At 46.9% G+C, this 25,746-nt stretch overlaps 2 protein-coding genes across 20 annotated transcripts in view; both read right to left on the bottom strand.

Annotated features, from left to right (window-relative positions):
- NUP210L (nucleoporin 210 like) overlaps window positions 1-9,859 on the bottom strand; it is an 87,923-nt gene extending 78,064 nt beyond the window's left edge. For 3 of the 5 annotated variants that reach the window (XM_060644820.3, XM_060644824.3, XM_060644823.3), the window contains exons 1-2: window positions 9,616-9,859; window positions 8,082-8,218 (exon numbers count right to left, since the gene is read on the bottom strand). In XM_060644820.3, coding sequence (XP_060500803.3) covers window positions 8,082-8,218; window positions 9,616-9,815 — 337 coding nt within the window. In that variant the 5' untranslated portion in view covers window positions 9,816-9,859. Of the gene's footprint in view, window positions 1-8,081; window positions 8,219-9,205; window positions 9,556-9,615 lie in introns of those variants that run through there. The other 2 variants (XM_060644821.3, XM_078440962.2) reach the window with 2 other exon arrangements.
- A 948-nt stretch (window positions 9,860-10,807) lies between these two features.
- Window positions 10,808-25,746, bottom strand: part of TPM3 (tropomyosin 3) — a 28,178-nt gene continuing 13,239 nt past the window's right edge. For 3 of the 15 annotated variants that reach the window (XM_078440981.2, XM_078440986.2, XM_078440994.2), the window contains 6 exons: window positions 25,096-25,213; window positions 24,909-24,979; window positions 24,189-24,264; window positions 22,766-22,828; window positions 22,527-22,596; window positions 10,808-12,166 (listed from right to left, as the gene is read on the bottom strand). In XM_078440981.2, the coding sequence (XP_078297107.1) occupies window positions 12,084-12,166; window positions 22,527-22,596; window positions 22,766-22,828; window positions 24,189-24,264; window positions 24,909-24,979; window positions 25,096-25,213 (481 nt within the window). In that variant the 3' untranslated portion in view covers window positions 10,808-12,083. Of the gene's footprint in view, window positions 12,167-12,939; window positions 13,387-20,347; window positions 20,671-21,422; window positions 21,506-22,526; window positions 22,597-22,765; window positions 22,829-23,532; window positions 23,609-24,188; window positions 24,265-24,908; window positions 24,980-25,095; window positions 25,214-25,746 lie in introns of those variants that run through there. The other 12 variants (XM_078440979.2, XM_078440984.2, XM_078440980.2 and 9 more) reach the window with 7 other exon arrangements.

The following is a 25,746-nucleotide window of genomic DNA, read 5'->3' as shown; positions in this document are numbered from 1 at the left end:
GGTGACAACCATATGTCCTGCCAATAAATTTCTCTATTTCTAGTGTTTTTTTCTAGACTATGAGGTTAAAAAGCCTGGAAACAATGTATTAGACCCAACCACAGTTCCAGTCAATATAGCCATAATGAAATTCAGAAACACGAATAAAAACAGTACAGAATGAATTGAGAATGAAACAAAAATTATTTTGTACGATCTTTTAACAATATTCCCACCTCTCATATTTACCATGTGTTAGAGAACTGCCTACATAGATCCCTCATTCTGCTGCTTTAACTCTACATTTTTAGTTTCGGCTTTATCTACAAGAAACAAAAAGCAAAGTAACTACCACTGCAATACCCAAAATTACCAACAGACATCACGGGTAAACTCTGTCCCTAGTTGTGGATCTGCTTTTACGGAATTTTTAAATCAAAGGGAAATGTTTCTTAGGTAACACAGGAAAGTGCCCTTCAAAACAGCCCCAGGAGCATCAAAATATGCTACTTCAGGCAAAGCTAGCCTTCCTTTCATGAGAAATATAAAACTTGATTTAATCACACCAAAACTACTTTATATTTACACCGAAGTTCAGTAAATAAGTAAATATACTGTAGATAGTGAGTGGCAGGTTTCTCACTAGCAAAGAAATTATGCTGTGGTACAGGATTAGAACCAAAGATATCAATAACTCACGTTTGAGTTTATATGCAGATAAATGGATACAGAAGTAAACAGATCTATGTATATATGTGGGTTAGTGTATATACATATATTTCCTAGCACTGTCCCCTGAGAGGGTTTAGAAACTATGACACTACAGTAGCAACCAGTACATTAGCACCGAGATCTTGGTTTCTAAATACAATTCTCTAACAAAAAGAACCAGAACTTCCTCAGGAAATGGCTGGTCAGGGAAAATACAAGATGAGCCTGGCTCATCTTATGGTGCTAAAAAGTAAGGAAGTACTAAAACTAATTATTTAATTAAGATTGGGCAAGCCCAAAGGACATTGGAGTCAATCTGACAGAGTTCCCAGTGGCCAAAGCCAGAAAAAGAAGTAACAAAATAAATTATGATAATATTGGATTATAAACCAAAAATAAATTTCCATGAGTCAATACTTATATAAATAATGAATGAACGAATGGGAACTCGTTTGTAAGATGTAGGTTATTTTCCTTACAGAAGAATGCTATTAAAGTGTGGAAAGGATGAGGGAAATAGAAAATCCCCATCAGGGGTGCCTGGGTGGCTCAGTTGGTTAAGCATCTGACTTTGGCTCAGGTCATGATCTCATAGTTCGTGAGTTCAAGTCCCACATCAGGCTCCGAGCTGACATCGCAGGCCTGCGTGGGATTCTCTCTCTCCCTTTCTCTCTCTGCTCTTCTCCCACTGTGCGCTCGCTCTCTCTCAAAATAAATAAATAAATAAAGTTCATTTGATTAAGCATCTGACTTTGGCTCAGGTCATATCTCAAAGTTCGTGAGTTCGGGCCCCACGTCTCTCTCTCAAAAATAAATGTTAAAAAAACTTTTTAAAAAATAAATTAATGCGTGAAACTTTAAAAACAAACAAGATATATCAAAGCTTCTCTCAAGTATTTATTAGTTACTATGGTGGTTTTAATAACTTCCACAAATTCTTTGACACTCCTCCCTCTAGGAGGTGAAGCTTAATTTCTTTTCTTTTGAATGTGGACCAAACTTAGTGATGATTTTTAATGAATAGCATATGGAAAGTTACTTATTGTAACTTTACAGTGGAGAAATCTGACAGGCACTACCTTTAATCAAGTGATCAAGCTTAATATCACTAGTGATAAATCATGTTGATACCATGTACACCCTGACATAATGCATTGGAAGGGCTCTTTGCTTCTGTTGTTTTCCTCCTAAAAATCTATAAGCCAATCTAATCATGAAAAAAACATCAAATAAATCCAAACTGAAAGACATTCTACAAAATACCTAATACTCTTTAAAAGTGCCAATGTCATGAAAGACAAAGAAAGTATGAGAAACTATCACAGGTCACAGGAGACAAAGGAAACATGACAACTTAGTTTAGTAATGTGGTGTCTTAAATCCTAGAGCAAAAAAAGTACATTACATAGAACATTAAAGAAAACTGGGTGAAGGGTATAGAGGAACTCTTTGTACATCTTTGCATGGATTCTATAAATCTAAAATTATTTTACGGGTGCTCTCGGTGGCTCAGTCAGTTGAGTGTCCCACTCTTGATTTCAGCTCATGATCTCATGGTTTGTGGCACTGAGCCCCATAGTTGGGCTCTGCCCTGAGTGTGGAACCTGCTTGGGATTCTCTCTCCCTGCCCCTCTCCCACTCACACTCTCTGTCTCTCTCTTAAAATAAATAAGCAGACATTTAAAAATAAACTAAAACTGGGGTGCACCTGGGTGGCTCAGTCGGTTGAGCGTCCGACTTCGGCTCAGGTCATGATGTCAAAACTCCTGAGTTCGAGCCCCACGTCGGGTTCTGTGCTGACAGCTTGGAGCCTGGAGCCTGCTTCGGATTCTGTGTCTCCCTCTCTCTCTGCCCCTAACCCACTCGCATTCTCTCTCAAAAATGAATAAACATTAAGAAAAGTTTAACTAAATAAATAAACTAAAATTATTTTTAAAAACTTAATTGATTAATCTTTTACCTAATATTTAATTGAAAAGATCTGATGTTAAAAGAATTGAAGACCAAGATATGGGACCTATGATCAAAGCAGAAATGTCATGGGATCTGCTGGTAAAAACACACCATTAAGGAAGTGTTCCAAGGACAGCAAAGGAAAGAAGGTGACCTTAGGTAATATACATTAGATAATTAAGCACTGCATAATCTAGCACTAATTAAATGGGTAATTAAATACTTTTCTTCCGTGGAGAAATACGTAGGGAAATGGTAGGTCCAAAGCAGTGTGACCGTACATAAAATATATGAAAGGCCTTATGCACACAATGACTACCCATCTGACTACTTCTATAGGAGAAAGCTTTTCAATACCTGGCCACTGACCATAAAGAAAAAGAAATTACCCTGTATGATTTATGGATAAATTTAGAGAGATTAAGAGAAATATCATACCTTCAACTTACCTCTTTTAAATATAAAAAGAAATGAGTAACTTTTTTAGATAATATAATGAATATTCTTATCTACATGTCCATATTACTTCAGGTACACACAGGAGTAAGGTAATAATGAAAGAAACACAAATGAGATAGAAAGAAAAATTGACCCAGGGAGATGAAGGAGAAAGAAAAAAATAAGAGAATGAAGCCAGTATTCAAGAACCAAAGGGATGCAGAGCCAGGAACAAAAAAAGGAGTTGGGGCACCTGGGTGACTCAGTCGATTAAACGTCTGACTCTCGTTTTTAGTTCAGGTCCTGATCCCACAGTTCATGAGTTCAAGCCTCACATCAGGCTCTGTGCTGACAGCATGGAGTCTGCTTAGGATTCTCTGTCTCCCTCTCTCTCTGCTCCTCCTGTGCTTGTGCTCTCTCTCTCTCAAAATAAATAAACTTAAAAAAAAAAAAAAAGAGGGAGCAGAAACGGTAAATATTTCCTGCCTTGACTTTCATATTCATCCCAGCTCCCCAATCAATTCCTCTTGATTATACAATTATAATCCACTGCAGCAACTAATCAACTAGTAAGTTGATTAGTTTACAGAATACCAACACGCTGAGCATAGCACAAAAAGTACTGCTCACCCTATATTCTCTACCCACACCAAAATCATCCAGTTGTCTGACCCTTTCTTTATCCTCCAAGTAAGCTAAAATCATGCCTTCATCTTCAAACTCCTCTAGTTGTCCTTTACCTAAGGTTAAAAATCTAGATTTCCCACGAGAAAATGGCATATTCATATATTCAGACGGCCTCTGAAGGATGCAGAAAAGTGGCTGCCTCTTGAACAAATGACATCAGTGGCTTACTTTTCACTATATAACTTTGTATATTCTTTGAAGGTTTTACCAAATGGAGGTAGCACCCAGTCAAAACAGAACAAAAATCAAAAGAAATCTAGCACTCTTACCAAATAAAACACGCCCACCCACCTCAAGTCTCTTACCTCTACCCATCATCTCTGTCCTAGCCACTAATTTGCTTTACTACAGTGTCAACAAAAACATAAAATTCTAAGCACCTAAACATGAATGAACAATCTCTCTTAGGCATATACTTTTCTTCCACAATGTCCTCTCCTTCTTCTGCCTCCCCCATTCAGAGTGCTCTTTTCCTCTCACAGGAGAACGTACCTGGTAGGACACTGAGAATAGCATTTATCATTGAGCATTTTGTCATCTATGTACACAACTGTACTAATATCAAATTTGGGAAAACTGATTTAAAAGATACTTAACTTTGGAATATATACAAGTCAGATAAAATTAAGGTGAGAGCCAGATTTGACATTTTTCCTAGCAACTGTGTAAACGAATCTTTTGATATCAGAATGAATTCACAGAGTTAAGAGTAATGACATTAAAAATTGCTTATGTAAGGGTCACCTGAGTGGCTCAGTTGGTTAAGTGTCTGACTTCAGCTCAGGTCATGATCTCATGGTTCGTGAGTTCAAGCCCCATGTTGGGCTCTGCACTGGTGGTGCGGAGCCTGCTTGGTATTCTCTCTCTCCCTCTCTTTCTGCCCCTTCCCCACTTGCTCTTTCTCTCTCTCAAAATAAATAAACAAATTTTTAAAAAAATTGCTTATGTGACCAAAACAATTCTTTTCTGACCATGGGATCCTTCTTTATCCATTTGCAGCTGCCTTGCATGACATATTCCTCAAAGATCCTCATCTTTGAGAATCTTCATAACCATATTTCACTGATTCTAAGGCACTCCTTTTTTGATATATTAACATCTCTGAAATTGAGATTTTTAAAAAAATTTTTTTAACATTTATTTATTTTTGAGACAGAGAGAGAGCATGAACAGGGGAGGGTCAGAGAAAGAGGGAGACACAGAATCTGAAACAGGTTCCAGGCTCTGAGCTGTCAGCACAGAGCCCGATGCAGGGCTCGAACCCACAGACCGCGAGATCATGACCTGAGCCAAAGTCGGACGCTTAACCGACTGAGCCACCCAGGCGCCCCTGAAATTGAGATTTTTATAACTGATGACATGTTATAATTGCTGTCAGCCAGACAGTCATGACACAGTTGTCATTGATTCCCTATGTGAAAACATTAAAAGTTTTCATCAAAACTTGTAGAATGGGTATTAGTAGTAGGAAGAAAAGCTGGTGCCAATGGCAGTACACTCTTTAATCCCCTGGGAATCAACTGGTTAAGGAGATGGGATAAGAAAGGTGGTAACTCAGATGTACTAGGCACTTTTCCATAACTGGAGACAAAAAAAAAAAAAAAAAAAAAGATCAGTTCCATGTAAGTGCAAAGCTAACTTAAGAGGCCAATATTAAAGCTTTCAGGTGTTGTGGGTTTTTTAAAAGTTTTACTTATTTAAGTAATCTCTACTCCCAATGTGGGTCTTGAACTCACAACCACAAGATCAAGAGTCACACTCTCTTGGGGCACCTGGCTGGCTCGGTTGGTGGAGCATGCAACTCAGTGTTATGAGTTCCGGTCCCATGCTGGGTATAGAGATAACTTAAAAATAAAATCTTAAGGGAAAAAAAAAAAAAAGAGTTGCATGCTCTTCCAACTGAGCCAGTCATGTGCCCCAGCTTTTAAGTGTTACTGTTTTTAATTGATTCTTTTAAGAAATACTTCATCCCCAGCAGTCTTCATGGCACAGAAGATGATATTGTGGGGACAAACACAGAGGTTGAAGATATCCGGCCAAAAAGTGTTACATCTGAGGCAGAAATGTTAAAATAGTTTTAGAAACATCTTAAGCAGGGGGCCCCTGGATGGCTAGGTCAGTTGAGCATCTGACTTTGGCTCAGGTCATATCTCGAGGTTCATGCTCACTGCTGTCAGCCTGTCAGTGAGGAACCTGCATCTGAGCCTCTGTCCCCCTCTCTCTGCCCCTCCCCTGCTTGCACTCTCTCAAAAATAAATAAAACATTTTTAAAAATCTATTAAAAAAAGAAATATTTTAACCAGTCTATTTTATTTATATTTTCCTTTTTATTAGGCATAATAGTGATACATAATAAAAATAACAATCTAATCAAGTCAGTCAGAGTTCTTCCACAGGCATAAAGTAGAAATTCTAGGTGAAGAAAAGCACGGTTTAGTTGGCAATGTTTTTCTTAGTGGTATATTTAAAAAAACAGGGGGGCGCCTGGGTGGCGCAGTCGGTTAAGCGTCCGACTTCAGCCAGGTCATGATCTCGCGGTCCGTGAGTTCGAGCCCCGCGTCAGGCTCTGGGCTGATGGCTCAGAGCCTGGAGCCTGTTTCTGATTCTGTGTCTCCCTCTCTCTCTGCCCCTCCCCCGTTCATGCTCTGTCTCTCTCTGTCCCAAAAATAAATAAAACACGTTGAAAAAAAAAATTAAAAAAAAAAAATTTTTTAAAAAAACAGGTTTCTAATAGACAGCATCTTCAATCACATGAAATATGATATGCCAAACGATGTGAACTTCTCTTTTTTTTTTTTTTTTTAATGTTTATTTATTTTTGAGACAGAGAGAGACACAGCATGAGCAGGGAAGGGGCAGAGAGAGAGGGAGACACAGAATGTGAAGCAGGCTCCAGGCTCTGAGCTGTCAGCACAGAGCTCAACGTGGGGCTCGAACTCACGAACCGTGGGATCATGACCTGAGCCGAAGTCGGATGCTTAACCAACTGAGCCACCCAGGCGCCCCGTGAACTTCTCTTTAATAACACAGTACAGACATACACTTATCAAAATACTTTAAAACTATACAGATATTTCTGGCCTATCATTATAGCAATGAAGTGCCAGAAACTCTAGGCTGCAAAAAGCCTTGCTTTGATTTGGGGTACAGATAGCACTTCTCCAGCCGCTCTGGTCTAAAACAGAATGGTGCAGTGCCTCCCAAACTTTAGTGTGCATGAGAATCACTGGAGAGGTTGTTAATTCCCTGGGTTCACCCCTGAGATTCTAATTCAGCAGATCTAAACTGGGGTCTAAGAATTTATACCTCTTTTCCTTTTTTTTAACGATTTCATTTTTTTTTTTCCAAGTTTATGTATTTTGAGAGAGCGAGCACGTGCAGGGGAGGAGAGAGAGAGAGAGGGAGAGAGGGGGAGAGGGAGAGAGGGGGAGAGGGAGAGAGGGGGAGAAGGAGAGGGGGGAGAAGGAGACGGGGGGAGAAGGAGAGGGGGGGAGGAGAGGGGGGAGAGAGGGAGAGAGAGGGGGAGAGAAGGGGAGAGAGAGGGGGAGAGAAGGGGAGAGAGAGGGGGAGAGAGAGACAGAGGGGGAGAGAGAGAGGGGGGGGAGGGGGGGGAGAGGGGGGGAGAGAGAGAGAGAGAGAGAGAGAGAGAGAGAGAGAGAGAATCCCAAGCAGGTTCCACGCTGTCAGCGCAGAGCCCAACTTGGGGCTCAAACTCACAAACTGTGAGAGCATGACCTGAGCTGAAACCAAGAGCAGGACGCTTAACCGACTGAGACACCCAGACGCTCCATTTTTTTTTTTTTTTTTTTTTTTTTTTTAAGATTTTATTCTTAACTAATCTCTACTCTACATCAATCGTGGGACAACCCACGATCAAGAGTCCTACGCTCCACTGACTGAACCAGCCCGGCACCCCAAGGACTTACCCTTCTAACAACATTCCAGGCGATACTGATGATGCCAATGGCACAGGTTCGCAGACCACACTGAGAAGCACTTGTTTTCATACTACCTTTTGCCTCATTCAAGACCCACCTCAGACCTTAACACAATCACGCTAGTTCCAATTAGTAATTCCTTCCTTTATTGATTCAAATAACTACGGTTTCCACTCTGTATCAGGCACCATGCCAGGTGCTAGATTAAAAAAAAAAAAAAAAAAAAAGTCACAGAATAGGATGCCACGATTAGGGTTTACACTGCAGAATGCTTTTTTTCTATTTGAAGCGCCATCTGTATTAATCGTGTATAAAGGATATCAGATTATTCTACTCCAGACGAACAATTTCATAATGTGTTTTCTCTCAACGTACCTATCTCTCGAGCAAGAATAATACTGCTGAGGCGTATCGGTTGGGAAGATTCAGCAATGAGCACAGCTTTTTGGGAACATAAGGTGCCATTTTCATATAAAGGCTCAACGGTTACTGCGTCATGATGGGTAGAATGCCTGCCAGAATAAAATACTTCAGGGTTGGAGATAAGAATGTGGGTTAAAATGAACTTTTAGCAGAACACAGATTCTTACAGTTTTCCCATGTCACGTTTAATCAGGTGCATGTAAATGACACTTTAAAATAGGAACCGTGTTCAGAGACACAAGATTTCAGTGAGAGACTGATGAGAACCTTCCCCAAAGATCCCCTGTGCAAAGTTATACAAGTATTATGTTCCTCCGTCAATATTTCAAATAAGATTGTTACAGGGGCGCCTGGGTGGCTCAGTCAGTTGGGCCCCCGACTCTTGATCTGGGGACAGGTCACGACCCCAGGTTCATGGGTTTCTCGCCTTGCCACGAACTCTGCACTGACAGTGTGGAGCCTGCTTGAGACCTTCTCTCTCCGTCTCTCAGTGTCTCCCCCACTCTCTCCCCTCCCCCGCTGTCTCTCTCTAAATGAAATTTAAAAACAAAATAAAAGAAGATTGCCATAGTGTCCCCCCGGCCTGTAAACACACTGATGTGTGCCCAATAACGAGAGGCGGAGATTTCTCCTGCTCTGAGCAACGTGTTTCGGTCCAATGTAAACGGGCTGCTGAGGTAGAAAGGCCGCCTAGGGGCGCCTGGGTGGCGCAGTCGGTTAAGCGTCCGACTTCAGCCAGGTCACGATCTCGCGGTCCGTGAGTTCGAGCCCCGCGTCGGGCTCTGGGCTGATGGCTCGGAGCCTGGAGCCTGTTTCCGATTCTGTGTCTCCCTCTCTCTCTGCCCCTCCCCCGTTCATGGTCTGTCTCTCTCTGTCCCAAAATAAATAAAAAACGTTGAAAAAAAATAAAAATAAAAAAATAAAAAAATAAAAAAAAAAAAGAAAGGCCGCCTAACTGAGGAGGTCGGAGTCCAACTCCAACAACAGCAACAAAAAACGAAACGAAACGAAACCCAACGAAGCCAAGACCCAGAAACCTCCTCTTGGGGCGCTGATGCCGAGCTTCCCTGCCTCACCCTCGACGAGGCCGCGAAGGCCCCGGGCCGCCGAGCGGGAGGTGAGCGGCGTCCACGGCGCAGACCCCGGCGCCGCTCAGGCCGCAGCGGCGCCCGGACACGTCCGCGAGGCTCTCGCACCCGGCGACGTCGCGGCCGCCCAGCCCCCGCGCGGCTAGTCGCCCCTGAAAACACGCCGTCGCACAGGGAGCTGTCCTGGCCACCCAGCGGGGCCCTCCTCCCGTCCCCCAAGTTCCCCCTTCTGCCGGCGCGGAACACAGTAACGCAGTGGCGCACGGGGATCCCTCGCGGAGCGAGAGCCGCCCGGGGCGAGTGGCCGGGGCCCCCCCCACCGCAGGCGCCCCGCTCCCAGGAAGTCGTCCCCGGGCCCGGCGGCAGGGCCCCCACAGGAAGCCCGCGCACCCCCTCACCAGGTGTAGCAGCCCCGCTGCGCCTCCAGCAGGAAGGGCACGCGGCCCGGCTCCCGGCCGAAGGGGAGCAACACCTGCGGCACGTTGAGCTTGTTGGCCAGGGTCCCAAGCAGACACTGAAGCAGCAGCGCGACGCGGGGCGTGGGCCGGCCGACAAACGGCCGGCTCCGTCGGGGCCTCGAGGCCCCGGAGTCCGTCATGGCGACCGCCGCTTCCGCGCCTCAGCTCGACTGAGGCCGCGGCCCGCCGGCGCCGGCCAATCCGCGGGCGCGACGCCACAGGGGGCGGTGCCTCCTCCCGGCCGGGAATTGTGGGAGCGCTAGGGAGGGGCACGTGGCAACGGGAGGCGGGAAGCCTGCCACGTGCTCGGGGGGGGGGGGGGGGGGGGGCAAGTTCCCTAAATTTTGGCCGCAAAGAAAGGAGCAAAATGTCGAGGAAGGGCTAACTTCTCCCAGTTTAATTTCTTCCGTTGCCCACCTTGTGTTTGGCTCCTAGCAGAAAAAAGTTTTGGTGGGTTTTTTTTGGCTGTAATTTCCAGGTAGCATTGGTCGGTGCCTATAAATGGAAAAAAAATTGCAGTCTCTGGCATAAACAGCTGACTTTGTCAAGGGAGCTGTGTCTTTTTTACTAGGAGTCGGACTCGTGTCCAGCCTCAAGGCCAGAGTGCAGTAAATGCCAGGCCCCGGCGACCACAAGGCTCAGGTCGTCCACGTGCACAGCCGGTCTCTGAGCAAACACTCCTGGTTAAACTAACCTGTGCTCTCCAAATACCCGACGGACTACGGGCTCAAAGGCTGTCACAGGGCAGCGTGTGAACAGTGTTGAGCACCGAGCCTAATAAATCCGTGGTTTGGAACCAGCACAGTTGTGAAGGAAAAGCCCTGAATGCACCAGTGCTAACTTAAGTAACCTAGAAGAGGCCTTGCATATAACTATTATTTCTGATGTTCACATTTACCCTGATAATACACATTATCTCTATTTTACAACTTATTTCTATCAGTACATAGAAGTAAGAATCTGAGCTGAGTTTCGAATCCAGTTTTGGTGGTCTGCTTCCAAAGCGTGTGTTCTCTATGAGATAGATCCTGTTGCCACCACCCACAAAGATCTGATTTTTACCTCAAACCTCATAGTTCCTGTGGAGAAAGCGCATTTGGATTAGTAAATAAAAGTCAAGGAGGTCTGAGAATTGGAGGGACTGGTTCTTTATTTCAAAAAGACAGTTGTCAATTTTCAGTATCAAAACAGTTGCACTATTGGTTTCTTTCTCTCAATCGGCCCCGGAGAGAGCACACCAAAGGACAGTGAGTGCATTGTAAGCCAAGAAGCTGCCGGATGCACACCTAACAGACCTCACAGAAACCTCACCAAAAGGGGGGATTGGGCAGGGAAAGAAACTTTTAAAAGATCAGCACACCGTCAGCCCACAGACTGTACAGTTCTCAGCCTGACAGAGTGGCCAAGGTGCCCCAACCCTAAAGAAGCAAAGTTTCAAAATAATATAAAATTTAAAAACGGTTTTGTACGTAAGCTATTCAAGATTTCTCCAGCACTAACACAAAGCACAATGACGTGGCACTTTTAGAGACAGCAGCTTCAGTCCCAGAGAAGGGTGACGAGATAAGTTTGTTTCATGTGGCTAAATCAGTGGCAAACACGTAATTTTCTTTTCTTCTTTCAAGGAGGCAGGAGAGCAAATAAGTGGTCACCTCAACATAAAGGGGACATGATCCATTCTGTGAGCGGTTAGGAGAGAGAGGGGTGAGGATAGGACAAGGATTTGGTCTCAGACAGAGGTCTCACACCTTAATTTGTTTGGTCACTTCTGATGAAAAGAAATTAAAGTTGCTCAAAGATACCTTAAAGCTGAAACCCTGAGCCACACTTTTTTGGCTAACTCCTCCTGGAATCACCTTTCTAATTTGGCCGGTACTTTGGACAGAGCAACGAAGCTTCCCAGAGTGGGTACCTTTCGGGGCTCTGGCCCTCAGTAGGCAGGCAGGCCTTGCCGCTCTCCCTCCTCTGCAGAGAGAGCAGTGTGCGTTAGGCTGAAAAGTTAACTTTCCAAACCTTCCAAGTGAGGAAGGACTAAGACTGCTGCTTCAGAACTGTGGAATTATTAGGAATGTTTTACAAATGGGTCGCTACAGCAACAACAAAAAAAGGTAATTACAAAATGTGTACATCACAACATGCTTGTAAAGACACTTTGCATTGTGCTCACATTCCCTTAAACGTTGTTCCCAAAGGTGCTCGGCCTCAAGCCCAACTGGAATCTCAGGGGAGAGGCAGAGACAGTTTGGCGAAAAAGATACAGGGGTTGGGGTGGGAGAGGCGGCAAAAAGGAGAAAGCGGACTTCCAGTTAAAGATCAGCCCTCAGTTTCCAGGCCAGCTTCGGGCAGGCTGGCCTCAGGCGGAGTCAGGGTCAGGGGGAGGAGCAGCGGCAGGGCGGGACTGGGGTGCTCTACATCTCATTCAGGTCAAGCAGAGTCTGGTCCAGCATCCTTTGTGTACAGAGGTGCTCCTCTTTGGTGCATTTCAGCTTATCTAATGGGTGTAAAGGAGAGACGTTACTAGAACTAGAAGTAAAGGTCAAGGTCTGCCCACCGTGAGAATCGCTCCTGCTGCAGGAAGGCTGCAGACTACCAAAGCACCGCCTTCCCGGCGCCAGGCCTGAGCCACTGCACCACCCACTTCTGCGGGGACTCTGGCGAGCCCCCTGGAGTTGCAGGTGTGGCTATACCTCTGGGGGAAGGGGCTGGGGACCTATCAGTCATTTCCTCCCATAGCCACACCCACCAAGGCTTTCAGTTTGCAGTCCCCGAAGGAGGCAGCCTTAAGCATCAGCCATTCTTTCTTCGGGGCTTTGCCCGTAGGATGGTACTTATTTGACATGGTTCCGGGCATGTTTCCACCAGTAAAAACATCAGAGTCTCACCCTGAGAATACAAGATCTTCATGCGCTATAAGCTTCCTCCAAAATGGAAAGGAGAGGAACAACTGGTGGGATGAATGAAAGACCCCCAGAGCCTATCACAGAGCCCCTGAAGCCAAGAACACTACCAAACGTAAGCAAACCTCAACGGAGGTTTGTGGAGAGCTACGGCTCACAACTAGCTTCCGACAGCTACTTACAATTAAGCATAAAACCAGCAAAAAGAAACAAGAAGGAAAACGTCAGGAAAAAAAAGCAGCAGCTGAACACCTAGCAAGCAAAACCACAGATCTGTTGATGGCCCGCACCCCTTCCTCTCCCTCCCCTTCTGTCCACCGGCTCAGAAGGGCCCGTCTCTGGGCCTGCAGATGAAGCAATCACGACATCTTGTCCAATCAGTCCTTTTATTGTTAGAAAACATCCATGCCAAGGGGAACACAGCTTACAGTCGGCACACAGGGAAAGAGCAGCAAGTAAGGGTGGAAACCAGAAAACACTCCCAGGTTCCCTTGCTCTGTTCTCGCGGGCTCCTCCCTCCTTCATCCATTATCTCTTGAAAAGGGATGGAAACACTATCAACTGTTCTCACTACACAGCGGTGGGGAAGTCAGGAACACTCTCACTGCCCCAATTAAAAAGCAATTTGCTTAGGGCAAAACTGCCTTTCAAAAAAACAATCAGCTTTTTGCTGGGGTCCAGGTCAGTGGTGTGAGCCGTAAGCTCAGCTTAACGGGCAGAGGGAGCCCTGCCCATCAGCCACACAGATCATGCAGCGTTAGCTTCAGCTCGCTAGAGAGCACTCGGTTTCGCTCAAGTTGGCTGTAGAGGCGCTCTGCAGCAGCAACAGAGAGGCGAGGAAACAAGAGAAGAGGAAACAGGAGGAGAAAGAGAAAAAGGGTGTTAGTGGAATACCAGAAATAAATCCTGAAACCTCTGACTAGCTGGTACACATCACAAGCATCTGTGGATGCGAGGAGGACTCAGACCCAGGGCAGTGGGACGCAGGCAGGCAGTGCGAGGACCAACAGAGGAATAAAATAATCCAAGCTCACAAGTCGCAAGGACAACGCTTTAAGAAGGAAAAATCTATCTATTTCACAAAGGTATTTACTCCTTGGGTTGAAAAACAGACGAGGGACCCAGGGCAAAGGCAGGAGCACAGCTGGCTTACAAGAATTATATTTACAACATTCAGGGTTTGAAAGGAACTCAGGTAAAAAGTTGGTACATTTTTCTGTAAAAGCATTCGATCCAGCATTGTGAATGATAAATTGGGATCAATATCCCTACATCCATTCAATCCTACTCCCTCATGCTTCTTGTTATAGGCGCTCAGTGGTAAACCCAGCATAGGAGCCTATCCAATCAAAACCCCACCTCCCCTTTTCTAAAAGAACCCAATCCGGGGGCGCCTGGGTGGCTCACTCAGTTGAGCGTCCGACTTCGGCTCAGGTCATGATCTCACAGTTCGTGGGTTCGAGTCCCCCATCAGGTTCTGTGCTGACAGCTCAGAGCTTGGAGCCTCCTGCAGATTCTGTGTCTCCCTCTCTCTCTCTCTGCCCCTCCCCCCCTTATTCTCTCTCTCTCTCTCAAAAATAAATATTTTAAAAATTTCTTCAAAAAAAGGACATTTGGGGCGACTGGGTGGCCTAGTCGGTTGAGCATCTGACTTCGGCTCAGGTCACGATCTCGCGGTTCCTAGGTTCGAGCCCCACGTCAGGCTCTGTGCTGACAGCTCAGAGCCTAGAGCCTGGAGCCTGCTTTGGATTCTGTCTCCCTCTCTCTCTGCCTCTCCCTCTCTTGCGTTCTGTCTCTCTCAAAAATAAAAACAAAAAATTTTAAAAGAACTCAATCCCGTTGGGGTCAGCAGTGTGTCTAGCTCCAGGGAAGGTGAACTGAGATTATCCTGTTCCCTTTTCCAGCCTCCCTTGCTGTTAGGGATCCAGTTCTGGCCAATGAGATATAGGGGTAATCTGCTGGAAAGCTTCTGGGGAAACTAGCTTTCTTTCTTGCCTTGAACACGGATGTGAGGATGAGAGTTGCAGATTTCAAACTTACAAGAGGGCCAAGAGAGTCAGAGAAACACAGTTACCCCCGGCCACAGCTGCTCAAATCTGACTTGTTGCAGGAGAAAAAAAGTCAGTCCCATATTTATTTAAGCTACAGTTAAGCTGTTTCTCATAACCGAAAGCATTCCCGATATAAATAGTTAAGTGCTCAAAACACTGACTGTAGCTGAATGTTCCCCCCTGCAGCACACCTTAAAGAGGGGGTAGGGAGAAACCAAATCCATCAGACGAGCACAGGCGTGATGGGAACTTAGGGACAGACCTTCCTGGTCTACTAGTACCAGTTTCTCAAGTTCACAAATAAGTTTCTTCCAGTGTTTTCAGTCTGTTCCAAAATGGTCTCAGGACCTCAGTATAAAGACCCACCCTCTTCCACCTTTCCAACGTTAGTGTTATGTGCCGCCGAAGCAAGCCCAAGACATACTCTTCTGTCTTTTTTTTTTTTTTTTTTAACGTTTATTTTTGAGACAGAGAGAGACAAAGCATGAATGGGGGAGGGTCAGAGAGAGGGAGACACAGAATCTGAAACAGGCTCCAGGCTCTGAGCTGTCAGCACAGAGCCCGACGCGGAGCTCGAACTCACGGACCGCGAGATCGTGACCTGGGCCGAAGTCGGCCGCTTAACCGACTGAGCCACCCAGGCGCCCCTCTTCTGTCTTAAAATCAACTGCATCTATGGGCTGACTGTGCCCACGGTCAAGGTGCAGTGCTTTGGCACGCTGCCCTCCGGGCAGGTTTTCTCCAGTTCTACCTGGAAGATGATGGCCAGTATGGTCCCAATAAGATTTGCCACTTTATGAACACCATCAAAACAGAAAACATACATATACAAACAAAATGATGCTGGGAGGGAATAACCAAAATAATAGTTGTACTAAAAGGCAGAACTGGAGCGAACATTTAGAATTGCACGTCTCGTTAAAGCAGTGGTTCTTATACGTATACAATTATTGCCCCTTCTCTCCCCTTGGAAAGAAATTTGGAAATGTATGGGGGCAGTAACTAGAGGACGCTGCACACACATGTTGGGCAGGAGACAGCACTAAGTGGGACTGTTCTGTACATCCCAGAATTATCCACCGTTGAGAACCACCACACTAGCCCAGAAACTCCGTGAGGTCTACAACTGCACCTGTCTTATTCACTGGGGCTTCTCTGACAAACTCAGGGGTTCAAATTTCTATTGAACTCTTATTTTTCTTTTTTTAAATGTTTATTTTTGAGAGAGAGTGAGAGCGTGAGCAGGAGAGGGGCAGAGAGAGAGGGAGACACAGAATCTGAAGCAAGCTCCAGGCTCTGAGTTCTCAGGACAGAGCCTGACGCGGGGCTAGAACTCACAAACCGTGAGATCGTGACCTGAGCTGAAGTTAGACGCACAACCAACTGAGCCCCCCAGATGCCCCTGAACTCTCATTTCTTAAGCTTTCTGTGGCAGGAGTACCACCTGACTCCTCAGGAGCAACCACATCCAAGACAGTGTGACTGCCACTCCTGTCTTGGGGAAGAAGGGTATTATCAGAATCTTATCCCTCACAACGGCCTGGTCAATGAGGGTTTTGTTCCATGTAGGGAAGAAGTAAAGAGAGAGAGAAGTGGAAGCATTTTCTTGCCTGATTAAGCTCTAGAGCACATAGTCCCCTAAGAACTGTATGAGGCCAGAAAATAAGTGTGGTCATGCTCTCGGCTTGAACTCAGTAACAGTAATAAGGGTTCTAACTCTGCAATCTCTAGTGATTAAAACTTCAGGATCAGACACCAGCTCATTAAAGTTCTTGGTTCCCTGATACAGCAAAATAAAACAAACAAAAAAGGCAAGCCACAGAATCCATTTGGTCTGATGTTCCTTTTAGCCACGTCCAGTTAATTAGGGAACAATCCCATGGATGCTACACATCCCTAGGCCTCACTGGTCTGAATCAGGGCCATTTCATTCTGTAACAGGAAAGGGGAGTGGGGATGCTTAAGGGAACAATACCTGCTTTAAAGCCTCACAGTTCAAGAGATGAGAAAGAACAGATTTTGCTTTTTTTTTTTTTTTTAACTTCTCCCTAATATTAAAGCTGGGGAGTGGTCAAGCAGTACCATAGAGAAAGAAAGAGATTGGGCAGGGCTAAGACGAGGCTGCCCAAAACCACAGGACAGCGAACGCTCCTGAACCGCGTGTCATGCTTCATCCGAACAAGGGTAAGGAAGGGTAGAAAAGGACTCTAACCCACGAGCCTGTGATTCAACCTTAGAAACTAAGATGGGGAGCCCCTGGGTGGTTCAGCTGGTTATGCATCCAACTGGATTTCAGCTCAGGTCATGATCTCACAGTTCATGAGTTTGAGCCCGGTCTTGGGCTCGGCACAGATGGAGCCAGCTTGGGATTCTCTCTCCCTCTCCCCTGCTCACGCACGTGCACGCGCGCGCGCTCTCTCTCTCTCACTCTTAAAATAAATAAATAAACTTAAAAAAAGAAAAAAGAATTAAGAGGGAAAAGTTAAAGAGATCAAGAGCTTTGCTCTGGGATTACCAACGCGGCTTCTTGACCCCATTTCCATAGCCAGTCCAGGCCCCAGTAACAGGATGGCTTCTGTATTAAATGGAAGACTGAATTGAGCACCACACACTGTTTCAAATTTCGCTCTGCTCTGCTGGCTCCGTCCTCCCTCACACCAGTCATGCCCAGGGAGAGAGACAGGCGACCGGAAGTAAAAGACCTCACTTTTTTCCGAACATCTATCTATTCTCACACACCTCTCTCTTTTGTAAGAAGCCTTTCTCTGCGTCAACTCTTTCTGCCCCAAAACTAAAACACCTAGAATCGTACTATCCAACACAGCAGGCAGTCGCTAGCCACATGTGGCTAATTGTATTTAGATGAACCAAAAGCACATAACATCAGAATTTTAGCTCAATCACATAAGCCACGTTTTGAGCGCTCAGCAGGCTCTGTATGTGGCTAGGCGGCTGCTGTACTGGACATCACTGCTCTAGGCTCAATTTCTTGCCTTTACTTTCTTTCCACTAGTTCACTCTTCTGCTCCTTGACCTTAATGCTCAAAACGCACCCTCAGATTAATAAAGTATCAATGACAGCATCTCGTCTCGAGTTCTCCTCCTTCACAACCTGTTGGAGTGGAGACGCTCCGGCAATTATCCAGCCGTAAACGTTTATATGATCACCACACCTTGTCCTGCGTCCTCCCTCCACCCAGTTCCATTTACATTCCCCCTCTGCACAGGGCTTCCTGTCTGCTGCGTTCTCCTTTTTACACGTGCAGCGGTCTTTCAGGATTCTGACGTGCTTTCCTGCTCTAAACTGCCTGCCACCCTTTATGGAGTTCCAAGTCTCTCTCACGTCCGTCTGTCCCCTCAACCCCCGAACTCTGTCTTCAGCTGGATGCCTGCCAGTTTCTCAGACTTCTGTTCTCTTCTACCTTCTCTTTCTTCTTCAAACCAGGCCCAGGTGACCTCTCTACATGTTTAATGCCACCACGTTCCTAGGCTCGAAAGCAGTCAGTGTTGACTTTTCCTCCTCACGCTGAGTGCCGCTCATAGCGCCGCCTCTGTATGGAGGGTTCTCTCTGGGAAAACCGAAATAACCTACCCTAGTTGTTCTCCAACTAGGGAGCATACTCGCTGCAGGTGCTAGGTCAGGAGGTCTCTGGAAGCATATACTTGTGAACTTCAAAAAAACGCATTTGCGGGGCGCCTGGGTGGCTCAGGTGGTTAAGCGTCTGACTTCAGCTCAGGTCACGATCTCTCGTGGGTTCGAGCCCTGCGTCGGGCTGTGTGCTGACGGCTCAGAGCCTGGAGCCTGCTTCTAATTCTGTGTCTCCCCCTCTCTCTGCCCCTCCCCCCCTCTCAAAAATGAATAAACATTAAAAAAATTTTAAAAACGTTATTTGCGGGGCGCCTGGGTGGCTCAGTCGGTTAAGCGTCCGACCTCGGCTCAGGTCGTGATCTCACGGCTCGTGAGTTCGAGCCCCGCGTCGGGCTCTGTGCTGACAGCTCAGAGCCTGGAGCCTGTTTCAGATTCTGTGTCTCCCTCTCTCTCTCTGACCCTCCCCCGTTCATGCTCTGTCTCAAAAGTAAATAAACGTTTAAAAAAAAAAAAAATGAAAAAACGTATTTGCTGTGTTGCTTTAATGTGCATCAGGAAAAATCACTAGCACACATCAAACCTTTGGCTTCAAATTAGAATTATGTAAAGACAAATTTGGAAACGAGTAAATATGAAGGAAGAAATAACGTAGGGAGCACAGGAATATGGCAAAAGCCACCAAGTAGCATGCAAGTGACTGAAATTTGGGAATCACCGTCTTAATGGGCCACTTTGATAATCTGCTCTCCTTGTGAAACACTGACTCAGCTGCAGAATCAGTTCTTCTCCTTTGCTACTCAGATCAGAACGTATGTTTGTTCGAAACCCCCAGGGGCATCCCCGTCGCCTGCAAACTAAAACTCCGCACCTGAGTCCTGCACACGCCTGCCCCTACTGCCTACATCTGCCTCTACAGCTACATCCTTCCCGTCTCTATCTATGCCTCTACTCCTCCGCTGGTCCTCGACCCAAATGCTCAATATCCACTATCCCTTTGTCAGGAATCCAATTTTTTAGAACCCGGTAGAAATGAAAAAGCAAGTTTTAGCATGTTTATTAAGTACCTACTATGTGCCTCGTTCTGTGAGTCTCTCCTAACCATCCCACTGGAACCAACCCGTCCCCTCTGAATTCCCACAGTTTGGTATTTGTGGCTAAGCCACAGATCACCTGTAGCTTCATTTATGTTCTCTCCCTACTAGATTCTGGGCAACCTAAAAATGGGGATGGTGCCTCCATCTTTGATTATTTCTGTCCCGCCGTAATTCTTTGTGCCTAAAAGACACCAGTTAAGCGTTAGCTGAATCAATCAATCAATCTCTACCTTAATCCCAAAGGCTGTGTAGCAAGAAAAAATGGTATGAACAGAAAGAAACCTGAATTCAATACAACCGAAAGTTTTAGATTAGGGAAAACCTCTGCCCCGGGCTCTAACTGGCCAAAAGAAAAGCAAGTTTTAAATATATAATCTGCTGAGAAACCGAGGTGCTAAGTGGACGCCACTCAGGTGCTTAGGTAAGTACAGCTGCCTGCTGCACTACCCAGGCTGAGCCATCGCGGCTGTGCAAACTGGAAGAGGAGTCTGCAAAAAGCTGTCGTGTAATTCCACAACGTAAACCAGGAACGGTTTTACTAACAGAAATTTACCATTCTTATGTATGTAATAAACCATTTGAAACACGGATGACTGGTTGTTTAGTTTTCCCAACCGCAACCGTTGATCGCGTCTCATGTCCCACTACCACATGCCAGCAGGCAAACGGCAGTATACCTCGAGTGTTAGAAGGGTTTGAACGAACAAACAGAACGGCTGAAAATTCTATGGATTTCTCTGTGACTTGGGATGACCTAATAAGTCAAGTTTGGTGATAACACATTTGAGACCGTCAGGTGTTCTGAAGATGCACCATGTGAGCCACTGAACAAAGGGCCAAGAAAGCGTATCGGGAGGCACTGGGACCCTATGGGAGGAGGAGGAGGAGCTAACTGAAAAGGATGGGAGCCTCCAAGCAATGGAGGTGAAAGACCTCCCGCGGCCTACACACGCCCCGCCCGGAACCTCTGCTAGCCCACCACTCCGACAGACTCCAATCACTTGAGCTTAAATGTCAAGAAAGAATAGACACACACAAAAGTGGCTTTGATTATATAAGTCAGAGGAGAGAGAGCCTACAATAGCTATTCCCCACATCACACCCCCAAGGCTCCTCCTCAGGGACAGCAGCAGCTTTGTCAGTGACACAAATGCAGGGTGGCAGGAGGCTTCCAGCAGCTTAACATTTTAATTTGGGGGGGGAGTGGGTGGAAGAATACATAAGTTGCTGTGTGCCCCCCCTACATCCTAATGCCTGGGGGACCAGCCAGGCCGACCCAAATGGAATCCAGAGCGAGAGTGGGGCGCTGGGTTCCCCGAGGAAAGGGGGCAGATCCAGAACAGAGCAGAAACGGCGATGGTTATCTGTATGAAAAAGTAAGGAGACTCTAGGTAAGAAGGACTAGCATCAATCACACAGCGATTTGGGAGAAAAGGGAAGAGAAGGCAGTAGGAAGGAGAAAAGACAGCCAGATACCACAGCCTGAGTCATTTGGCTTCTTCTCAGGGTTAGTAGGACAGATACAAAGAGGTGGATTAGCATCAAGGGTCAGGGGTCCACAGCAAACGGATGAAGTCCCCAGTAACTCTTCTTGGTGCTTTTTACCGCCTGGCTTGCTCTGGGAGTCGGCTTAATTCTTTGCTGAATTTGAGATTTCCAATCATGGGTGTTTCTCCTGAAGTTCAATACCAGGCACAAATTACATACACACAGGAGATCTGAATTTTGTCATGCAATCAACGTTAGGGCCCAAGTCACTGGCTCTCTGGGCCCTACGTTCTTAGTTATCTGATGACATAGTTCTACCTTCAGCGGTGTCCCCTCTGAGAAGACTAAATTTGAGAAGCAAATAGAAAAAAATCATGGATATAATGAAGGGACTATGAACAAAAATATACTTAAAAAAAAAAAAAAAATCACACATCGATCAGGGTGCTACAACTGATTCAATATTAAATGCCACCCCAGCTTTTGCCAACAAGTAACCAGCACCAATAGTTTAAAGATAGAGTGAAGACCCCCGTTTCCAGAGGATAAAACCAAAGCACACTATGCACAGCCTGGAGCCCCAACCACCCACGAGCCAAGGCCCCAGCCCCGCTCTGCTGTCAGATAGTTACATAGAGGTCATGTCATTGAGGGCGTGGTCCAGCTCCTCGCTAATGGCCTTGTACTTCAGTTTCTGGGCATAGAGCTCATCTGGACAGGCACAGGAACACAGGGAGGAACCAGGGGACAGAGTGAAAGGTATCAGAAGCAAATGAAGAGAGGGAATCATTAGAAATTAGGAGAAGTGTGACCGTGGGTCTAATACCACAGGTTAGGAGGACATCCACCCTGGCGGCCACAACAGGCCATTTTCAGATCCTCTGCCCCCCACCCAGACCACTGGGCTTCTTGCCGCCTCTAGTCCACTGCAGTCAAGGCGGAGAACCCAGGCACGGCCGTGACTAGACGTTCTTGCTACCAAATGCACTCAAGCAGCTACCACTCCCACCCAGCTAATCCAATTGCCAGCAGGGATAACACTTAATTTGATGAAAACAGAGAAAGGAGAAAGCACACATTAAGATTCAGACACTTCTTCTCTATCTACCGATCAAGACCAGTATTCTTGGCCCCTCTGCTCTGCAGGCTGCTCCCCCAAACCCTCCCCAGGTAAGAGAATGGTGTGCTACCCAGAGCTTATGTCAGAGTTCTCAAAGCACGGCGTCCTTTCTCACAGTGCACACGGCCGCCAAAACGTGGGGACAAAGTGCATTTATAGAAAGCCCCTCGGACTGGCCAGCTCTGGGACGTGGACATCCCACAGCCGTGTCTCTTGGAGAGGTCGCCCGCAGCTGAAGCGATGAACAGGATGGCCGAATGCAGCCGTGGGGTAATACGTGCTCTCACTGCCATCAAAGTATGGCCACCATCTCACCCCAGAGACCACCATTTCAGACCAGCCAATTGGAGGTAAATGCAGCCATGACCAGTCTCCTCCAAGAGAAGGATGCCAATTCCAGAATACTAGATAAAGTCTGACCAAAAGGAAGAGGGTGTATGTGTAAAACTCCAATTCCGGGTCTTGACCCGTTTCACCCAGCTGTGGCACAGGACAGGGCACGGGACGTGTGCCAGGTCCCCGCCGACTCCCTTTGGTGCACGGGGAAGGAGGGAAGCGGTCAACGGGCAAGGTCTTCCTCTGTAGCTCTGATCCCGCTCCCAGGCTCCATACCTTCCAAGTCATCAATCGTCTTCTCCAGCTTGGCCACTGACCTCTCGGCAAACTCAGCACGGGTCTCCGCCTGGGGAAATGGGACAGCAGACGGAGTCAGAGATGAGCAAGAAGAGTTCTGTGTCTCCACCTTCTACTTGCACACCCTTCACAATCACAGCCAGCTCGTCTAAGTCCAAGTTAGGGCCTCATACACCTCTCAATATTTTGATTCCTTCCCTAGAATTCCCTCAGCTCACCTCCTTGAGTTTATCCGTAAGAATCTTTATCTCTTCTTCGTATTTGTCTTCCTTTTGAGAGTACTGTAAGAGAAGGTGGAATGCGAGTTTCAGAGTAGAACGTACTCACACAGACAATCCTACCACCCCATCTGCCACCACATTCCCTCTTCCAGTGAAATCCTCTCAGATTTTAATGTGTGGTTGGCCCGCGAGAAAAGAGCAAGGCCCATTTCTGGACAAGAGATCATTAAAATCCACAAGTCAACATCCTTAAGGCCTTGATACCCTCAAATTAGAATCCTCTGGATTTTTTACCTTTAAAACGGACCTAAGCTTTGACCTTACTCCGATCAACCCAACGAGGTAATTTTTCCTTCCTCCTGCTTGACGAGGAGGTACAGCAACACCCCAAGGCCAGCCACACGGCCGAAACAGTCCCACGTGACACTAAAGACGAGTCCTCTGTCTTGCTCGCTTATTGGGTCTCGGATCTGCTATTTGCTGCCCCCACTGGTCTGCTAGAAAACTTCTGGGGACCCACGACTACTGCTATTTAGCACATCAGTATCAGCCTGAGCAGAACATGACCCCCAAGCACCTGAGACCACGAAGTGATCTGAACTAAAGCAACGAGAGCACACGGGAATTAGCATTAATCCCGGGATATGGATGACGAGGATGCCTCACTAGATTATGTAAGGACTGGGTTTCTCCAGTCTCTCATCAAGGGCAGGGCTGGGTGGGCCCAGGCCCCAGAGCCTGTCACTGTCACAACCAGCCCCTACCTTCTCCGCCTGAGCCTCAAGAGACTTGAGGTTGTTGGTGACATTCTTCAGCTCCTCCTCCAGCTCAGAACACTTACTGTGAATGTTTTACATACCGCAGGAGAGGAAAGGGGAAGAAGGCGAGAATAAAAAAAAAGGGAGAGAGAGACACACAGACGTGAATTGAACCTATATGTAGAGAGAGCTGGAAGGCATACGGGGAAAAGAGAAGTTCCCAGGTCACCTGAGCAAGTGTCAGCCCTCCCTCCCCCGGACCGCAGAGCCTGACAGACGCTGGGCCCTCCTGGGCTAGGACCCAGGATGTCGGACACTAACGAAACACTTGAGAAAAATCACTACAGGAACGAGTCTACCTCGGGTGGAGGTGGGAACTGCTACCTCGGGTGGAGGTGGGAACGTGTGCCCGACCCAAATAGTCCCCCGGATCACCCCAGGGAAGGAGAGACCCTGCGCAGAGGCGTAAGGCAACTAGGAAAGAAGACATGAAAGATGGCAAGTAAGAGGAACAGAATGGAGCATTCCACGGAGAGGTGAGAAGGCACTCAACAAACCAACCAGTGGAGGGGAGGCAGCTGCAAAACAAAGAACAAAAACCAAGCCCAACGAAACCACGCCGTGCACGTAACCTCGCCGGGGGTGGGGGCTAATGTTAGTACCTTTTCTTCAGCAGCACTCAGACACTTCAGGCTCTGGTCCATCAGTCTGATCTGCTCGTCCATCTCCCGGCAACGGCTGTTAGTGACGGTCACGGGGATCGCACAAGCCAGGTTGTGGGGAGGGAGAAAGGTCAAAGAGGACACAGCAAGAAAACAAGCAGCAAAACGAAAAAAAAAATTGTTTTTCAAAAAATGGGAAGACAACACCGCCATGGACATGGTGTGTCATGTCTGGGAGGGGATGGAGAGGAGGCACAGATATATATGCATCAGCACTGACTTGTTACACAAGGCCCAGAAGGTGCCGACGGGGGAGCTCTTCATGTCTGCCCTCGCCCTGAGGCCCCCCCAGACTGGCCACACGGTACAGAAGAGACAAATCTCAAGCCGGCATGGCCACGGCAGTGTGTCAAGGAGAAGCAGACTTCGGGTGGGAGGACCCTGTAGGGCCTGCCAGGTGACCACTCACCATCTGCTCGTTAGTCCTTATTTTCCCTCAATTTGCAAACTGCCCCTACGAGAAATAACGGAAACTCATCTGGCACCTGTCACTAGTCCAGGGTAAGAAGGGCCCGTAGCCATTCTCAGGGCCTAAAAAAAGCCCACTCTCTAGGCCCTGTTTAACAAGGTGGAAGGAACACTAGTTTATTCACGTTAATGCGCAAGCCAAAGGGGAAGGGACCGAACGGGAGGGCAAGACTGGGGGAGCAAGATACTCACGACTCTGCCAGCTCAGCTCGTTCCTCTGTGCGTTCCAAGTCCCCCTCGATAATCACCAACTTCCGAGCCACCTACAGAAGACCCCGGACGGCCCAGTGAAGCAAAGAGGAAGCCATCTCCCTCCCCCGTGGCTCTTTTCCGAAATCCAAGGACGCTGGGGAGAAGGGGGAAACACGAGGCAGCCCACCTCTTCATATTTGCGGTCCGCCTCTTCCGCAATGTGCTTAGCTTCCTTGAGCTGGATTTCCTGGAGCTCCATCTTTTCTTCGTCTTTTAGGGCTCGGTTCTCAATCACCTTCATGCCTCTGCCAAACGGTAAGGACAGACACGGCCCTGATGGGTCTGCCACCAGCTCCACCCTCAGGGGCCCTGAATGGCACCTTTAGAAGCCGGCCCCTCTCTACCTGCCACCCAAGAACTCCCACAGCTCCCCATCTTAGTTTGTTTTCTTTGAAGCCTTTTCAAAAAAATTAGCTTTCTCTTATAAAAAAAATAACACACACTTAAGGGGCGCCCAGGTGGCTCGGTCGGTTAAGCGTCCGACTTCAGCTCAGGTCATGATCTCACAGTTGGTCAGCTGGAGCCCGCATCGGGCTCTGCACTTTCTCTCCCTCTCTCTGCCCCTCACTCACTCGCGCGCTCATTCTCTAAAATAAGTAAGTAAATAGATAAATAAGTGAAAATTAAAACGATAATAATAAGAATATACACTTAATACTCAAGGGTATGGTTTAAGGGCACAATGTAAGCCCTTCCAGTCCTGCTCACCAGAGGAAAACTCTATTCATAAAGTTTCCAGAAATGTTTCACGAAGAGAAAACCCCAACAGAATGACACA

This window comes from Panthera onca, chromosome F1 (genome assembly GCF_046562875.1).
Source record: "Panthera onca isolate mPanOnc1 chromosome F1, mPanOnc1 haplotype 2, whole genome shotgun sequence".
Taxonomy (NCBI): Eukaryota; Metazoa; Chordata; class Mammalia; order Carnivora; family Felidae; genus Panthera; species Panthera onca.
The sequence above is the reverse complement of the archived record's forward strand: the minus strand, read 5'-3'. Positions and strand labels throughout refer to the sequence as shown.